The sequence below is a fragment of the Fundulus heteroclitus genome, chromosome 18 (genome assembly GCF_011125445.2).
Source record: "Fundulus heteroclitus isolate FHET01 chromosome 18, MU-UCD_Fhet_4.1, whole genome shotgun sequence".
NCBI classification, from domain to species: domain Eukaryota; kingdom Metazoa; phylum Chordata; class Actinopteri; order Cyprinodontiformes; family Fundulidae; genus Fundulus; species Fundulus heteroclitus.
This window is the reverse complement of record NC_046378.1, coordinates 31546974-31567079: the sequence shown is the minus strand read 5'-3', so window position 1 is coordinate 31567079 and position 20106 is coordinate 31546974. Positions and strand designations below refer to the sequence as shown.

The window sequence follows — 20106 nt, the reverse complement described above, 5'->3', positions numbered from 1 at the left end:
TAGTGTGTCATTACTGAGCAGAGAGCTGTCTTGGAGAGATGTATCAAAGTCTCCTCATTTTGATTTAGCACAGTGGATCAATAGAACCCTATACTGTTTCAATTTGAGGAGTATTGATTTTTCTATGCCGGCTCTATACAAGGGGACATTCATCATCAGGCAAGCATATAGTATGATCAAACAGGCCACCGTATGGTCTGATCTGCCTTTTCTTCAGTCTAATCGCATAATTGTAGCAGCTGTTTTCAAAGCTTGTACAGATTATTACCTCGTAGCTGCCTGTTTTTGTTTGTGTTGCAGCACAATTTCCTAACAGTGTTTGCCGCAAAAGGAACAAAAATAAAGTTGGCTCACAGAGAGGCAACCTGCAAATGTCCTTAGAAAAGACGAAACAAACTAAGCAAATTTTAGCCTTCTAATGAGATCAGCTGCATACATACACTGGTGGATAAGCGACATAAACAAGTCACGCGAGTTTTATTCGGCTGGCTTCCTAAGAGTAATTTCATTTGTGATATATGCTACGCTAATGATAAATATCCTTTGGCCTATCTCCAGACAGGATTTAGCAATAAAAAGGTAAAACAGTTTTTGTGTATGAGGGCGAAAACATAACCAAGTTAAAGCTTCACACACGCACACACACGTACACACACACATGCGCACGCACACACACACACACGCACACACAGAGCCCCCCTCACAAAGCCTGCGGGCTTTATATTTTACAAGGGCAGCATAAATGGGAAAGTTAATGTAGCAGTGAATAAGAATAAGCTGCTGAACTGCAACACTGCCTTGAGCTTGTGAGCATATTGCATCATTTTTCTTCACCAGCAGGTTACCATTAAATTTGAATTTGTTGGAAGTTTTGTTGTATCATTTACAATGCAGCCATGCTCAATAACCTTTTGTTTCAATGCAAATGCTATGCCTCCGGGTGGGACGCCATAAATATTTGAACACGAGTCCCAAATTTAACCCAGTTCATTTTTATGGGGGTGATAAGGCTCATACAGATTTAAAAAAAAAAAATGCACTTAAGATACTGCAGCCTTTTTACTCTCAAACTATTAGCATAGGAAATATATTAGTGTACACATTTTTTTTTTCTTTTGGTACCATTTTTGAATGAATTCCTAATCCTTGACATGTTTCCAAAATACTTAACTGCCAGCAGAAAAAGCAAACAAAAACAATGAATAGAAAAACCAGTATATAGTATTTGAATATAAAATAAACAGCTACCTATGGAGACAAAACAACCATGTAAAGCCTCTTGAACAAGAATAATTTCATGTTCCTCATCTTAGTGGATGCTGCCAACCTCAATATTTCCAGTATAATTAGGTCTTTCAACCACACTGAATTTTATGTGCGTGACCATGTAGAAACAACAGAGGTGAGTTTAAGAGCCCGAGAGCCACCTGTTATTTTAACGCGGTTCATATGGGCAAGACCAGCTGTTTCCACCATGTGCTTTGCTTTGTGTTGTAGAAGGTCAATGAAAACCTGGACAATGCTGCAGAAACAGAGCAACCCCCTTCTTCCAGCCATGTATGTAGGAAGACTGGTCAATCAACTGTCCCCAGGGGATTAGGCCACTCCACACTGTAATTGCGTTTGCTGACCCAACTGCTAACCTCATCGGATCCCGGGAAAATGACATTAACCGGTGGTCCCATCCGTCGACCGAATATCACCGTAAACAGGTGACTTTCGAAGGTCCGAGGATCGGACCTAACGTCGCACAGGTATAGGCGACGTTAAAGACCAAACATGCCCCCATGTACCGCCTGGCCCGGAGCCTGGTCAAGGCTTACCTCTGGCATGGTACACCCCAGGCGCCATGCTTGTTGGTGAGGATGTTGACAATCTTCTGCTTTAGCTGGTTAGCTGTGACATGATCTCTATGCTTAGCAGCACTGATCAGATGGTCACACATCTTCTCTTCTTCTTTTCTGTCGGCAGCGTACTGGGCACAGTTGGACTGATGCACAAAAACAAAGAACAGAAGGACGGCGTTAAACTTGTTTATACAGTGTCCAATCAGAAAAGCCATGACCGGCATGGAGCTAACGGCATTCAGAAAGCTTCTATTTGAATAAAGTCAGAATAATATATTTCCTCTAATAGAGCATTTGTCACATTGAGGAATGATACGGCTTCATTCTCCACACTTGAGTGCATAAAGATATTAGTGGACAGTGGAGAGATATATTTCTGCTCCCTTAGAGGAGTGTTGTAAATCATGGCAAGCACGTGGAGGCAGTTCATTCCCAAGCTGCAGACAGATGAGGTTCCCTGCTAGGTAGCTTCGGATGGTGCTATTTGAGAAAAAAAAACACTAATGGACACACAAAATACAGTCCATTTTTGATTTTGTTTTGTGCAGTTAATATTGGGAATTATCTGTTTGTGGCTTCGTTGCATTTCTGATTCCTTGCATATAGAAATAACCAAGGAGAAAGAAAACATTTAGGCATTAATTTTCAAATACATACTGAGATGGATTTTTTTTTTTAAATCTAATATTAAACATTCAACAAAAAGGCAGGAAAAAGGTGCAGGTCTGTTTTTTCTCAAATGTATCTGAAAGACGTATAACCCCAAAACAGAATGTCTTGAAAAATTATTAAATAACCACCCAACCCACCAATTTAAGGCATCTGTTCTGCGTTTGATAGGTGCAGCTGCATCATTAAAAAAAAACAAAAAACAAAAAAAAACATACCTACTAGCTTAATGTGTCTTTGTACATACAGCAGGAACAACGTCAGTGTCAGCCACGCCTTGTAAAGCAAACAGATTTACCAGCTAGTTACTTTGAACATATTGTTGATGTACAAAGGTATATTTTGGCTGTTTTGTACGAGTCCTGCTGTACAGGAATGGTGCAGAATCTAGTACTAAAGCTGTTTTCTAAAACAAGGATACGACTAGAACACACCGTTGAAAATAATCCTACTTAAATCCGGAAAATATCTGTACAAATTGCAATATTAGTGTAAAATTCCATTTCTAATTTAGGGGCAGTGGTAGAGTTCCAGGTGGTTAAAAGTAAACTAGAGCAGCTCATGTCTTTGCTTCTAAAACAAGATTGTTTTACTCATCCACCCTGAGGGAACTCTCGCTAATATTCACAATCTAATTTGCTAACAGAAGCTGGAAGTTAATTGAATTTCCTGCTTTAAATTTGAACTCTGTCAGACACTATACCTCAGCGTATTTCTCATAAAGCAAATAACTCAATCGCTGCCTGTCACCTTGCATTACCACGTGACTCTGTGACAAATATCAAACATTATTTATCACTTTAAAGCGTATGACGCGTCTCCTTGACACCAGCTTAATTGTAAAAATGTCTTATCTGCAGCCTGAATCTTCAATCACGGAGAGCGGGTAATAAAGTAACGTCAGACCCAGATGAAAAGTGTAAGCTGTCTGGAGTTGGCAGACAGGACGGATAGGGCCAGGTACACTTCCCCCCCTTCCCTTGACATTGCATATCTAGTCGTCTCTTCTAGTTTATCTAGCAGGTCAAGGATCCTCAAGAACTGTATATCAAGAAGCTGTTTGTGGCTGGCTGCTTTTCTAAGATAAGAAACATGTCATCGCTCACATGTACAAGCTGTTAACAGAGGGGAATTAAGTATTTGGGTTGATGTTTCGATGGCTGTAAAATTACTTACATTCTGATGTCTTAAAAAGTATTCACACCCACTGAACTTTTATTATTTTTTTTACCTCTTGTCATGTTATAATCATGATATGATGTTATTATTGGGATTTTATACGATATAAGAACCCAAAGTAGTTAAAATTTGCAAATTGAGGATAGAGAATAACACTTTACAAATAAAATACCGAAAAGCACAGCAGAGGTTTGTATCCAGTTGTGTTAACTCTGATACCCTAAAATAAAATCCAGTGCACCCGACTGCTTTCAGATGAGTTTAGAATTGTCTCATCTTTTTGCTCTCCATGCCGATAATTATGTGTGCTCAGCCTGAACGCATCATCCCCACTGTGAAATATGGTGATGCTAGCATCGTACAGTGGGGATGCTCTTCTTAAGCCGACCTGGAAAGTTGATCAGAGATGGTTGGAAGAGCAGAATAGAGGATGTTCCTGAAAGAAAACTAAGGGGCAGCAGGACAAGGGACCTAAACAAAACAATAAGTGCTAAATTTGCATGGTTAAAATCAAAAACATACTTGTGTTCATGTGTTAGAATGGCGTAAAGACAATTGAACATCAGGTGCAAATCTTCAAAGTTGATGCTTCGTAGAGACCATCAGTCCAACCAGAGATTGAGCTGTATTGTACATAACTTGCAAAAGTTTCCATCTCTAGATGTGTAAAACTGGTGGAGACATACCTCCAAAGACTGAATAAAAACGCGGTTCTCAAGATTATTGACTCAGATGGCCAGAATACAAATGCATACCACATCTGAGATTTTTGTTTGTCAAAAAATGATGAAAGTCGTGCATCCTTTTCCTTTCACTTTATCACTTAAAATCCAAATAAGCACAGAAACATGTTGAAAAAGATAAAGCGGTGATGACTCTCAATAAATACATCCATTTTATTTTGTAATTTGTGCATTATTTTCTAAATGTTGCAAATATTCTATAGATTTTAATTCCGTGAGCTCAAATTGCTACTAAAACTAACCAGTTTAGATGGTTTTGTCATCTTTAAATGAATCTTAGATTTGTTTTATGTTTCAAATGTAGATTGAAGAAAGTGGGCTGAATACACAATAGTAAATCCTTGAGTTAGTTGGTTAAAGCTCATAAATTATTACTGCTTGGCTATCCATTGGCTCATACAGTACTAACTGCATTCTTTTGTAAGCATTATAAGGGTGAAGGGTTAATCCTTAAAGAGACACGATTATTGAGCCTTTAAAGTTGAATATCTTCTTTTTTTACACTAATAGGATTTGTTATGTGCTCATTAGAAGATTGACAAATTCTATTTTCACAGCACACAAGAAAAAAAAAACACATTATTCGGAGTAGCTGTAATTTAAAACATCCATTTTCTATCCATTGTCTAAACCTGCTTATCCATGCAGGGTCGCAAGCGAGAGGCAGGGTACACCCTGGACAGGTCGGCAGAACATCACAGGGCAACACAGAGAGACAGAACAATCAACCATGCAAGCACACACTCACACCTAAGAGAATTTGGAGAGACCAATTAACCAATAAACAGTCATGTTTGTTGGACTGTAGGAAGCCGGAGATAACCCACATAATCACATGGAGAACATGAAAACACCATGAAGAAATATCCCAGGTTGGGATTTGGACCCAGGACCTTCTTGCTGCAAGGCAACGGTGCTACCAAGACATTCCACTGTAAAGCCCTTATGACATTTTCCCAGAATACAAGACAAAAATATTTGGAGTAGCAATAAATAAGAATAGCACTGTTAATAGTAAAAAGTAAAGAGTTCTGGTGCAGTGACATACAAATCATTGATGGTGTTGGCATTTAGTTTCAGACGCAATTAAAGCTGATACCTCAAACTCCGCATGTTTGTGGACGTCCTCGGCTCGCTGTCTATTCAGGATGAATTCAGCTTCGTTGGCGACGCGAACGATGTGGTCCTTCATTGCATGACACAGCAACCTTCAACATTGCACAGTAACAGAAACCTTTCAAAGATAATCATGAGGAAATACGAGTTTAATTTGCAAAAATCAGTTAATAAGTGAACCTAATGCACTAGTGTGTAATTTAAACTCAGTATCATTACAGCTGTTCTTTGAAGGGCTCAGCGATTCATTAGAGAAAACTGACAAACCAAGAACATTGTGAAGACTGAGGAATACATCAGATGAGCCAAAGTTGTAGAGAAGTTTGGGGCGTGCTTAGCACATTTCATGTGGTACAGAACTTCTGCAGGTCTACCGAGACATGGCTATCTGCCTAAACTTGCAGGCAGGGCAAGGGAAATGTTAATTAGAGAAGTAGCCAAGGAATGTTCAGAAAATCCACCCAGGGCCTGTAACGCTCATCCTCAAAGCCCCAGGAAAACCCTGATCAACATTCAAATTGTACTTTCTAAAAAAAGAGTGGTAACAAATAAATTCACTGTGGATATGTTGCAGATAACAACCCATTTCACAAACCATTAGGCAAGTTTTGTTTTAATTAAAACAGCTCTCGTTGTTCTCTAGAGCTTCATGCAGACTTTAACGTTGCCTTCTGTCCCCAAAGAGAGTCGATAATCTGGAGACTGCAGTCATCAGCTGCTCTTGCCTGTTTAACTGTTGACAAGCACTCATTAACAGACAGGAGTTCACAGTTCAAAGAGAGAAGCTGACAATGTGAAGCTTTGGTTTGAAACCAAGAATAGATGAGAAAGCGAGTTGACAAGTCACAGTTGGAGGAGGAAAAAATAAAGAGATATCAGTTATCAATCTACCTGGTATTTTGGTTACATGCACAGGAAGCAAAATCAATCAGCAGAGCACAAAAAAGACCCAATCTTTCCAGGATCAGAACAGAGTGCAAAACGGAAACATTTCAAAGCTGAAAGTGAAGATTTCACAACTCAAAAGTTGTTTTTTATACTCATCTGTAGCTTTAAATATGCAATGTTTTTGTTGTTGTTATTTTTGCTTTGTGAAGTTAATATTAGGAATTATCTGTTTGTGGCTGCTATATAAACAACCTAAGAGAAAGAAAATATTTCTGCATTAATTTTCCAATATGTGCTGAGATTGCTTTTATTGTTTTTATCTATTATTAAACATTCAACAAAAAGGCAGAAAAAGGTCCAGGTCTTACCGGATTACCACAAAACAGAATGTCTTAAAAATGTATTAAATAACCACCCAACTGACCAATTTGGGGCATCTGTTCTGTGTTTGATAGGTGCAGCTGCATCATTAAAAAAAAAAAAAAAATGCACTGACTTGCTTAATGTGTCTTTGTACATACAGCAAGAACAACGTCAGTGTCAGCCACGCCTTGTAAAGCAAACAGATTTACCAGCAGTTTCCTGTATATCTGTCTAGTTAAGCAGAGTAGGTGTACACAGACAAGCGTAAGAAGGAAATTATGTGTCTGTCAGCAGCACCCTGGACAGCGCCGTGTGGCCCCACTAACTGAACTTCTTTGTTCTGGGGCCAGCGGGGGACACAGAGAAACCTGCTTGGACCAGGGCGAGAGCCTGGGCATGCAGGAGGATGGGCCAGATGGGTCAACAGATGGACAAGGAGGCTGAGCTGCCCCTGATCTGCTCAGAAAACTCTGAGCCTGGCCACACCCAAACAAGTAAAGAGAAGGAAAGAAGTAGAATTGGACAAGCAGAGGCAGACACCACAAGAGATACTCTACACTCTAATGTTGTTATTCTTAATTCAGGTAAAACAAGCTTATTTGTCTTTAGTCTTAAATGAGAGCTCAAAGATTTAGGGCTAATCTACACTACTCCACTTAGCTGAACAACCTCGTCATGACTGCCAAGAATTAATTATATATATATATATATATATATATATATATATATATATATATATATATATATATATATATATATAAACTATACATACTGATAATAAATGCCAATGCATACCTCTGCTTGGGGGATTTCAAAGTTAATGGTTACATTACCTTCCTTCATTGATAAGTTCAATGAAAGCGAGGCCAGCATTCTTCTGAATGGAGTTCTGCCACTCCTGAAACAAACAGAATCGGTCATGGAGCATTTAAAAAAAGAACAATATAATTGCATAATTATAATAAAGTAAAAGTATTGTAAAGTCAAATCCGATAAAACATTAAAATAGAACAAAAAGTGCTATTTTGATCCACTATGTAACTAAATCTTTTTTTTTTTTAAATGCATATTTCAAGTGTAATTTAGATTACATCTCTAAGCTTGTAATTCAAGTAAGTAAAGAAAGCATTTAGTTGACATATCCTTCTAGGAAAAAAAAAAGTGATTTCTATAAAAAGCTGAAATTCTGCACCACATGTGAGGCAACCCTTTCTTCCTCTGTGAAAAGATCTGTAAACACAGGAGAGATGTAATTGTGGGATGAAATTGTATCCTCTCGCTTAAAAACAGCCATTTCCTCTGTCCCTTACAGTGACAGATTACTGAGCAGGCTCAGTGAGCCCTGAAGTGTGCTCCTGGAACGGATCCGAGCCGCGGCCCGGCTGGTGTGCCAGCACTTGCTGTCTCACAACAGGCTCTGGAAATGATTAAAAAGCAGTTTGAGAGTGCGCCTTTCACTGTGGGAAACTCAGCTTCCCTGTAACCTTTCTGAGGTGCAAATGAAAGAGAAAACAGAGAAGGCCATAGTTTAAAAAAGGGGGTGAAGGCAGGAAATAAAAGGGAAATCTTTGAGTTCCCAAGGGGTTTGAGCATAATACGTAATTCAAAGCTGTCTAAAGATAAGAAACGTTATACATGCTCACTGCTCAGACATTCAGTAATTTATTTACCCTATACCAGCGGTGTCCAAACTTTTCTGCTATTGGGCCAAAATTGTTAAATCGAAAGCACTGGAGGACCAATGAATAAATAAAAATAAATAACAGCCAAAAACAGTTCTTTTCTTTTAACCTACCCAACAAAATATCATCATTTTAAGAAAACATATTAAACTGCATGAAGTCTGCATTGGAGTAAAAGTTGCCCTATTTACTATGAAATTAAAGGGAGTATAAAAAGTGTACTTATATATCAATCCCACAAAATGTTTTGTGTTGTACTGAACACTCAATTAAACATTCAACTAAGATTTTCACTTGTCTATAATGAATTTACAGTAACTAAAAATAAAAAGTTTCCATCTGTGCTGGTCGGCAAAATCTCTCTTGAAATGCAGTTTGAGGGCCACACAAAATCAGCACAAGGGCCAGAAATGGCCCCCGGGCCACACTTTGGACACCCCTGCCCTATACATACAGCGCCATGAAATTGTATGTTGATCCCTTTGGGATCAATAGAGTACTTTTTAATTTTGAATTTGAATTAAATTTCTTGTATTTTGGCTGTTTCGTCATGCTTAAATGATTCCAAATAAATATTTCACTTAAGAGAAAATAAAAGCTGTCCTGTCCAAATCAACCTCATCCAATGTCAAAGTTAATATCCACCCTTGTTAACACATTAATTCACTTTATTTTTTTTATTTTTTTTTGGAGAACTGTTTTTAATCCAGCCACATTGGGATGCTTTTGAGCAGAAACAGCCTGTTTAGCGATCATGTAACAAAGTTGCAACCAGGCTGCTCCAAAACCTTCCTTTTGTTTTCTCCGGGCCATTCAGAGGTCGGCTTGCTAGAGGTGTGCTTTGGATCATTGTCCTTTGACATAATCCATGAATTCTTGATCTTAAGGTCCCAAACTAATGGATGATTTTCCTTCACTTGTATCCCAATAACACTAGCATTTGTGACTGTTGGTGTTGGCATTGTTCTTTATCTGAAATGCTGTCAGTTTTAGTCCAGATGTAACAGGATACACATCTTCCAAACATTGAACCATTGTCTCGTCAGTTTAGAGAATTTCTTCCCAAAGGTCTTGCAGTTTAATTAAGATGTTTTTGGCAAATCTGGGACTGGCCTTTGTGCTCTTTTTACCTTAAAACTCTCAAATACAAGTTTTTTTTTTTTGTTTTTTTTATGTTGGCTATGCTTTAGATATCGTTCTGGGTTATTTTGTGACCTCCTGGATGAGTCATCAATGTTCCCTTGGAGTACTGATCAAATACGGCCACTTTTGGGAAGGTTCTCCAAGGATTTGAGTTTACTCGGTTCATGGATAATGACTCTCAATGTGGGTCGATGAAGTTTCAAAATCTCCAAAATGGCTTGGTACCCCTCTCCAGACTAGAATATGTCAATTAATTTGTTTCTAATCTGTTCTTTATTGTCTTTAGATCAGGGCAGCTTTTCTGACATCATTAGCCTACTTCATGCTGTCAAACAAGTTCTATTTATGTGATTTTTTTTTCTGATTCTAGAGGTCTGGGAGTAATTACTGAACTTTATGGCCATTTCACATCATTATTTTTTCCACTGCCATGTTGTTGAACTTTTATAATCAATTTAAATTTAAAAGTACACAACTGAACGATTGCTGCTTTTTTGCACCATTATTATCTCGCACAGCCAACGTTGAACTTTTTAAATTAATGCCTTTTCTGCACCACTATTTTTGCACTATAGACACGGTGGAACATTCTTCTGCACACTTTAAAAAAAAAAAATGTTTTTCTCCTGCACTGTAGATTCTTATCAGTGCTGCACTTTATATTGTAATGTTATTTTATTTCAATTGCAATCTCATTACATTGTCGTAAGCTGTATGCAACGGAATTTCGTTTTGTATGCACTCTGTACATACAAAATGACAACATACAGACAACGTTAACCATTAATAAATTAAGACAACATTTGAACACGACTTTTTGTCTTTTTCTTTGTAAAATCTAAATTTGTGTAATAACCTTAAACCTTAGAGCATGACAGGAGTGCAAACTTTAGAACTCAGTAAGGGGGGCAATTACTTTTTTGCAGATCTGTATATGTATAATATAGCAGATGCAAAACGCCGACAATCCTCTTCCTCTCTCCTTCTGTACAAGGTAAGCAGCCTTCCTTGTGTATATCAGAGTAACTGACATTATTATGTATAGGCAAATGCTTTTGTGAACGGCTGTCATGACTGACACATTCTGGTTCATGCAAGAATACACAGTCTGACCCCATGATGCTTTAAGTCAGCGATATGGTGCTGACAAACTGCTGAGCATCTGGGCTCCAAATGTTCTCCATGACCCCCTTTCTTCACATCCAGTATCTGCCTAGAAATAGGCTGTTGTTGATTTGGACAGGGATCGTGTATGCCCAGTCTTCCAAGGTTTCACTCTCACCTCGCTCACGTGACAAAAATAAATACGGAAATCGAAGCGGATGTGACACTCGGGAAGATGCCGGGAAAGTGGCAGCGGGTCAATGGAGGTAAGGCATAAGCGAGTCAAATTTGCTATCTTGTCCAAGGAATGCATGTTGACAGCTGAGATAGCACTTCAGAGACGTGCTACAGTTTTTTCTTTTTTTTTGTTAGAGAGAAAAACTCCCAATACGGGCTGCATTTGATTGTGAATATTAAGAAAACTCCTCTGGTGTCCACATTTGAAATGAATTAGGCCTGGCGTACACCCCTTTAAAAAAGATGTGACCCTTAATGGAAATGCAGACCAAAATGTAACATTTCTGTTTAATCTTACTTTATGAAGCATCTTTAAAAGCTTCGTCCAACACATCTTTTTTAGAACAACTCTTAGTACTAAAAGTAAAAAGGTTGTTAGTGTTAAAGAACATCCAAATCTGTTGCAATTCTTTGCTTTAGACTTTAAAAAAAAAAAAAAAAAAAAAAAACACTGGCAAAAATCTCTAAACTCCCAAACCCAGTAAACAGCTTTTAGGTCTTTAGAAGAATTGCTCCCCTCCCACTTTCATCTTTCTGAAAATCAGCAGGGCTTTAAGTATTTGTGGTGTTTCAATCCAACCTGTCAGTATGTGCTTTTATCTGCTCAGCTTTGCTCTGTTACAGCCTCCACATCTGGGGACCTTCCATCAGTAAATCTCTGTGGCTCCACTCTAGACCCCCCCCCCCCCTCCCTTTCATATGTTTAAGCTGTTACAAAAAACAGAGCTGCTTGACCTTTTCATTCAGCTGCCCAGGCTGAGGAGAGACACACAGTGTCTCCAGACGAGGCCAGCCGCACCATGATTGCCATGATTAGTATGCATAAATAAGAAAAGGCAGATCATTAGCACTAATTTATTCATAAAACTGACAGTCCACAAAACAGAGAGGGACTAAAGGTCAGCTAAATGCCCTCCTGGCTGTCTTAAAACATTAAAGCTGAAATATGTAAGGAATGTGTCAAAGTTGGGATGTCGAGGAGACGTCAGGCAAACCTCAAACTGCATCGGGAAAATCTGCTGTGCTGTTTAAAAGTCACCTGAGACGCTCCCAAAGATATTCATTAGGAGCCTTTTGCAAAGTGGTTTTAAATCAAAACGAAACAAATAACAGGGACCATGAAAAGGGTGAAAATAATAAAGAATTTACGTTAAAATGTTTGCAGTTCCGATGTTTGTTTTTAAACTTAAAGCTATAACAGTATTATGACATTTTTAAACAATTTTGTGTCTGATTAGTTTCTTACTGTACATAGCTTTAGAGTTTCATTGTCATGCATGGTCTTGATCTCATATCTTGATCCAAGTCCCTAGTGTGTTATGAAAATGCTCTTCTATGTTGTAATTTCTTTTCCCCAAACTAATAAAGGCCGGCCACAGTGACATCATTTTCTGATTGGTTTGCCCATTTGTGAAATAACCTTTGTAAAAAATAAATAAATAAATAAATACTGAGGGCACTAGAGTTAACCTACTTATCTTTTCTAATTGACTTTTATAAATTAGGAATATGTGTTAATAATGAAGCCTCATGCAAATTTATTTTCAAATGTACATTTAGTTTGGCTTTATATAGAATTTTTATACTTTTATTTACTATAACTAATTTGTTTTATTGTAGTGATGAGTGAACCTTTATCACTTTATTACATTTATTCCTCTTTGTATTATTTTTGATCTAAGTTTTACCTCCTATCAGGATTTTAGAATTTACGCTTCTTAAACGTTGTAGGTCCACCTCTAGAAGCATCACATTAATTTCCTCACTCCTTTAAACCAACCTCAACTCTGTTAAGTGTATATTTCTGTTCATTTATCTTTCTTCTCCAAATGCTATGACTTATTTAAAACATTTTTTTTTACCTTTTTGTTTACTTTGTCGTTGTCTGAAACTCATTGAGCATTGTCCATCATGGACATCACACACTGCCAATTGCATCAACGGATAGATTGAAATCAGCGTCATGCCAAATGACCCATCAAAAAGTAGGAAACAGTGTATTTAGCCAGCTTCCCTTTCCCTGAGCAGAGAGGGAAGCAGGGAAAAAAAAAACTCCCATTACTACATTATTATTTTTTAAATCAAATTATCTGCTAAGATAAGTTGATTGATTATGAAAGAGGGGCGTTAGGAGGTAATGTCTCACCCCTAGTTGAAAGGCTGTAGACACCGAGCTATGTCGTCCAGTTTCAAGGTCTCATGGTGTGATCAATATCTCAGCCTGGGTTTCATCTCCAGAGCCTCTAATGGCAGGAACCTCTGGAGCCTCAGTAATGCTATCTGTTTAAAGGGGGGGATGGACTTGGGCCCTTAACAGCATGCTGACGCTCTCATCTGCAATAAATCCTAGCGCTGGAAAGACAGCTCGCCATAGATACTTCACAGACCGAGAAAAATCCCCAAAAAAGTAGCCCATCAAAAAATTATCAGAAGAGCAGCAATAACTCAGTGTTTTGCACATTTCTTTGTAGAAAAGACCTTGAATAATGGCCTCCATATAACACAGGATGAGCTCCCTGCCGTACAGCGCTTTGGATTTTGGGGATACCACGGAGAGAGCACACAGTGGCGATCTACCTCCTCCGGTCTCGGGCCCCGCAGTCTGGATCTACAGAGAGGCACCAAGTAATGGCTTCCTTATGGGCTCCTGACGTAAGACTGATGGGCTGACAGAAGGTATGTTAAATATCTCCCGTTGTAACTGCTACATCGGGGCTCTGACCTTCTCTAAAACACCGACTTAACAAGGGATTCAGAGGGTCAGCTCAGAGGTGATCAGTCACTTGCAGGGACACGAGGTGGGGCTCGTTTTTCCGTAAAAGGAGGCTTTGGGATTAGTGCTGCCGGGCGTAGTGAGAAAGTCACCAGGTTGTCAGAAAGCTGTATGGCTCGAGTTGATTGGTTCGGTCAGGTTGTTGAAAAAAGCGAACTAAAATTATACACACAGCTCCAGGATAAATAAGAAGACTTACTCCCCGAAAGAAGAAAAAAAAATGAGACTGGTAAGGGAGGGTATGAAAAAAAAAACTCACCTGAGAACAAAGAAGCATGACGAGCTCCACTACTGAGGTGCTTGACTTCATACATACGAGACCTATCAAGACAGCAGATGAAAAGGGTAGACATGAAGCGGCAATGTACGAAGATGTGTTTAAAATAAAGAGCGTTTGAAGATCGATATTTACCGCGTTAGTTAAGACAGAAGATGACGCCTCAAAGATAAACAGTGGATTCAGCGCGGCACGGACAGTAAAATTTCACCTGGCGGAGCTACCGGCTTTGGCCTCAAACTCTGTTTCCAATTGGCTATTAAAGTATTTAAACAACAACATCTGTAACAGATAAGCATTCTTCACACAACCGCATCTACATTTCCACATTCCACACGCTCGCAGCGCACGTTCACAGCTTCTTCCCCCAGCCTCCATCCTGCAGACGGTGAGCCACCGAGGCAGACAACTCTAATGAAACATGGACAGGTGTGAAAAGCTCATTTGTAGAAACAGTGCCTGCAACTGGTTTTATATTCTGCACCTCTCTGCTGCACCTGGAGAGAATCATGAGAGGTGCAATCAGCGGTGAAAGTAACTCTGGAGGACCAATTAAAGATGAGGCAGACAAAAACTTAATCCTGTGTCCATGTTTTGCTTCAAAAGGTGGAGCTGAGTGATAAAAGAAACTCCAGTGACTTGCAAAAGTCTTCATATCCATGAGACCTTTTCACATTTTGCAAACAAAAAAAAAATACATATTTTGTTCAAATTTTACAACAACAACAAAAAAAAAAGGTAGAGCATCATTTTTAAGTGGAATGAAAACAATGAATGGTTTTTAACACTTAAGTCCATAATATTTCTGTATAAGTGCAGCTGTTCCGTGAAGGGCTCAGATGTTAGTCAGAGAATATTAGCGAACAAAAAGCACCATGGAGACCTAGCAAAACATAAGACGGGTCAGAGAAAAAGTTATGAAGAAGTTTAAAGCAGGGTTAGATGACACAGCATGATATCAAGCTCCAAAAAAGGAAAGTGGAAACTTACCAAGTCACCCACGTAGACTGGCAGACCGAGCAAAGAGAGAGAGGGCATGAACCAGAGAAGCAGCCAAGAGGCCCATGGTGGCTCTAGAGGAGCTGAAGAGACCCACATCTCAAGTGGCCACGACAAGTTAAAGAAGAAAGCCATTATTTCAAGAAGTCCCGTTTGCTATTTGGCACAAATCATGCAGGGATCGCAGCAAACACGCAGAATAAGGTTGAGACTAACAGTTGTTTAGCCTAGCTGCTAAATTTGTCTGACACATGATGTTTTACATGTAATTTACTCTGCTGGAGGCTGCAAAAGCCTGAGACTGTTATGGAAATATATGTTCCATTCAGACAAAAAAACCTAAACATTTAGCTAGAGTGAAAAAAAAGATTGGTTTTGACTGAAATATTTTCATGTGTTAGACTTCGGTATCAAGTCTTGAAAACTGCTGTTCATAAGTTCAGTCACTAAATGTGTAACACGTTGTAGAAGTATATAGCTCAACTGAGCTAAACACAAATACACAACAAACCAACGATTGGGGTTTCTTTTCTTCCACCCGGCAATCATATAATATTTTCTCTTTGTCTTTCAGTAATATAAATGAAGGTTTGTGGTTGTAACACAACAAAATGTAAAACAAAATAATAAACAGAAATCAAGGTATCTGCATGCATCCCCAGTTCATCACCTTTGTAATAACTGTATATTTCTAAATGAGTTGTAATTTATTGGGTTACATAAAATGATTTTAAAAATCAGCTTCCCAAAAAAACTACTTCAAAGTTTGGAAATTTTAAAGGTAAATATGCGACAAGCATAATCTGTGTCAGATGAAAAAAGTAAATAAATTGAAAAACAGAGCAAGGACACTTTAAATGCTTGAAATCTCCTTTTACAACTCAGGATGCAAAAACAAAAACTAAATCATAGTGTCTAAACTTATTCACACAACCTTTTTAAACAAAAGCCATTGCCAAATAAAATCTTTTTGAACATTTAGGGGTGCCTTTATCTTTTTTTTTTTTTTAGTTTAGAAGCGGAGGCTATCCAAAGGAACATATTGTAAGTACCCTGAGAGGAAGTGACCCTTCTCTTGTACATGGAGTGCCACGTTTGACCTCTTGTTATAGCAGTGACATGCAAGCCATAAGTCAGTCCGGTCTGACAAGGGAGTCAGGTGGCCGACTGACCCTGGCCTTGTGCTGGTAGACAAACTAAATGCATTCTATTTAAACACGCCCTGCCAGTCCTTTCCTGTAAACAGCGCGGGGTTGAGGCACGGGTGAATGTGGCATTGTGGGGTGATGTGGCGGCAGGCTGGGCCACTCAGGGGACAGCGAGAAGCAGGCGGCAGGCATCACAACAGCGGCAGTGTTCGCGCACGGCCCTTACCCACCGACTCCGAGTGTGAAGCTCTAAGTGCACTCAACATAATTGCCGCAGTGACCACGCATCTGAAAAGGGGGCGAAGGCACGGGGTGAGGGACGGGGGCACGGGGGGCACAGGAGGGCTTGACCCAAGGCAATCAAAAGAGTGATGGATGGCTGGTAATTACTGGTAAATAGAGCGCCTTTGCACTGCAGCACAGTATTTCAACTGTGCGCCTGGGAAGGTCCGAGAAGAAACGTGGGGAGAGGAACAGAAAAGAGTAGAAAGTCAGCATGAGCACAGACTAGCATGGTCCGATGCGGCTAAGCTTCCTCTACGCATCTGAGCGTAAGTGTGGAATCTGCGCGCTTCTGGTTTCAGGTAAGGTTGTTTTAATCCAGGACGGGAAGCGCTTCTCACAGACCCAGACAGGGTTAAGCACGTCTGGCGAAGAGCGCAGAGGACCCAGCTGTCTATCTACGCCCTTGTTTGTGGGGTTACAGTCTGAAGCCTGAGATCAGCTTTGGTTTGTCAGCTTGGTCAGTCCGCTGACAGACTGTGAGTGAAAGGGTAACAGACATATTCACACTTGTCAAGGCTTTGCTACCTGACTTTCCTTTCCTCCCTCTTGACATTGAGCAAGAAGCCTCAGCCGCGTGTCATCCGGAGACGTCTTTTCAACATGTTTGTGGTGGAACCGTGTTGTACGACGGTAACATTTCTGGTGGGTAAAATGTTTAAAATGAAGTTAGGAAAGCTGGTAAAACCTCAGTAATTAGTTTAATAGAAAAGGTATCATGAATAAATAAATCCCTTTCTTTGACTATGAAGCTCGATAAAGGCACTTACTTTACGATTAATTCTTACAGCCAACAAACTGAAAACAATGTTTGATGTTTGAAAATGTCAACAGAAGAAATTGCATTTATTTATATTCATGATGCAGATAAAGCAGACACATTTTTTTTTTTTTTAAATCCTCAAAACATCAAGGGAGGACATTGTCTCGGTTGGCTTCATTGTACTGCATATACTGCTGAGAGCACGAGTGGTTTAAATTCGCTTCTAAAAGAAAACAGCTTGGAAATGACAAAGGATTCAAAATAATCTTCGCTGGCAAAGCTAAAAGGCAAATAAAAAAAGCGACCACAAATATAATTTGCACTGTGGCAAACAGGCAAACATTTGCAGACACAGTGTCGCACATGTGCACGCCGACTGAAGTGCCATCGTGATCTTGGGAAACGGAAGCCAACGCAAGCCGGGGGAACAGGCTGTGAGGGCTCTCTTATATGAGTACATGAGGTTAGGCACAAGAAGTTCCGAGATGGCACCAAGCTGAAGATGGACGAGGCGTGACCTTCACCCGCCCACAAGACAAGTAGCGAGATCAGAGAAAGGAGTGGCAGAGGGATCGCGCCGATCTGCAAACGCTGTGTGCAAGAAAACCAGTAAACAGGTTTCATTTTGTGTCTGTCTTTTTGCTGTAACGCAGCAACGAATAGTTTTCTTCTGCATGATTTTGACAGTGCGCAACTGAAACTCCAGTTTATTCCGACAATTTTTACATTTTAAACATCACGTATATCAAACAGCAACATTTTTCTGCCATGCTGTTCCGACAGTTTAAAGATTATTTGATGAGATGCAGGAGAACACGGCAGAGCGACATGAGACACACCCTCCCCCACCTGTTGTTGCACACAGGCCAGCGAGCTTGAAGAAGGCTCCTACATTCAAGTTCAGCTGTTTAGATACCGTTTAATTTGTGTAAAGACAGTGGCATAGTCACATAAACAAAGGTAGTCACATTGTGGAAACTATCACTCATGAAGGGAAAGCTGCAGCTAACTACAACCTGGCTGTGCGAGCAAATGAGCCAGCTTCTTAAAAAAGCTGATACCAACTTCTCACCCTCTCCAGTTTTTCTCCAGAAGAAATGTAAAAAAAGTATAATGTTCTGAACATTAATCGCATGAAAGTTTTTATGAAACATAGCATGTTTTATTGCATAATAAGCTGATGTTTCAAAATCAAAAACAATTTATAGTGAAGTAGCATTGTTTTTTTTTTCTCTGAAACTAGGATATTTTTACTCAAATTGATGTGGTGAAAATGTCATACCATTTTCTTATTTCTATTTGAAAAAATAACATTTTATTGTTATTATATTTCCCAGAGAGTACAAAAGCGACACAAGAAAACCATTTTTGTTTTTAGTGCTAACAATCTAACACACTCATGCACACACACACATACATTCCTTGATTTTATTTTAGCCATTTAAAACAAATACCCAAGTAACCAGTCCTGACTGCCAACCCTAACTCCCTTGCAGCAAATTATAGGAACATTTGCAAAAACCTTAATTCAATGCAAAAACCAAACAAAAACGAGAACAAAAAAATAAATAATAATAATAATTTAAACATTTATATGTTTGGTTTTGAATATGAAACAGCATGTTTTAAAATACTGCATCCAGGGAGTGACTTAGAAAACAAAACGTAGCAAAACGTTCACGAGAGATGCATGAGATGAAAATGTAAAAAGGAAATAAAAGAAAAAGGATTTCCTGCTTGTGTGCAAAAACTGTGACTTTCTCGTCCACAGCTTATGCTGAGACTGCACACATCAATGAAGCCGCCAGTGACGTTCGTACTGTGCAACAGGAGGTTGACAGAGACGGGGAAGAACACAGAGCTTTGAGGGGAACATTTTAAATATGAGATGTATACCTTCAATAAGCAACTCTTGTCCATGGCTGCCCAGCAGAGTCCGTGACAGGAAGGGTGCAAAGTCCACAAAGATCTCTCTCAGCAAGGGAGCCACCTTCTCCAACGCTCTTTCTAATTTTGTGGTAATGCTGTAAAATGGACACCAACAATATAGATCACAAAACACACATTTAAACCGAAGCTGAATGAAAAGTAAAGTTGTATCTTATCAATCTTCAGGCAGAAAAATAAGACTAAATTGATAACCTGTATGCAGCTGACAGCAGTTAGTCCCTATGGAGCCAGGAAAGGGTCTTACTTATTGTAGAGTAAAACAAAAAAAAGAAACTTCTAACCAAATGTGAAATTTATCTCGAGTCCAAAAAAATGTACTATATTTAAAATAAACAAAAGTGAAACTAAAGTTTGTTTTAGTTTGAAACAGGATTTGATTAATTTATTCTTTTCATTAAGCATTTTCATGTTCAAAAACTTTTTCTTCAGTTTTAGATTTATTTCTCACTCTCTGTTTTTTAAACACTTTAAACACTGTTTCAAATCCTTGATATTGGGGTCATGAGTTGAGAGGAGCACGCAAACATGGTGGACAGCAGGCCCACACTGAAGTGTCTGCCTCTATCGTGTTGCGTTCATGATAAACTGGGTAGTTTTAACAGTTTCATGGTTAACGTTCAGATTTCATATAAACTGTGTTTACGTGACCTTTTTTGGTAAAGTACTGACAGAATCAACCATTTTGCTCAGCAGCTGATATGCAAAGATAAGCAGGAGATTATGAAAGTATAAAAGATTGTCAGCACTACTGGATTTTATTGGAATTTCCCGGGCCCACAAAGTGTCCGCAGCTGCGTTTCCCTCCAACATGGCCACACCTCCCAATGGACACCTGAAAGCAGGTAAACGCCTTTTTCATATGTAATGTAAACCGTCGGCAGGGCTTTAAAGTGAGGCACAATCAGAGAAAGTGTTTTAAATATTCACAAACCACATGAGAATG

At 39.2% G+C, this 20106-nt stretch overlaps 1 protein-coding gene across 2 annotated transcripts in view; it reads right to left on the bottom strand.

The window, feature by feature from the left end:
• The window catches only part of nbeab (neurobeachin b), a 321077-nt gene that overhangs the window by 137079 nt on the left and 163892 nt on the right, over positions 1–20106 (bottom strand). For both annotated transcript variants that reach the window (XM_036149598.1, XM_036149596.1), the window contains exons 33-37: positions 19110–19237; positions 14004–14065; positions 7639–7703; positions 5538–5646; positions 1824–1990 (exon numbers count right to left, since the gene is read on the bottom strand). In XM_036149598.1, the coding sequence (XP_036005491.1) occupies positions 1824–1990; positions 5538–5646; positions 7639–7703; positions 14004–14065; positions 19110–19237 (531 nt within the window). The remainder of the gene's footprint in view (positions 1–1823; positions 1991–5537; positions 5647–7638; positions 7704–14003; positions 14066–19109; positions 19238–20106) is intronic.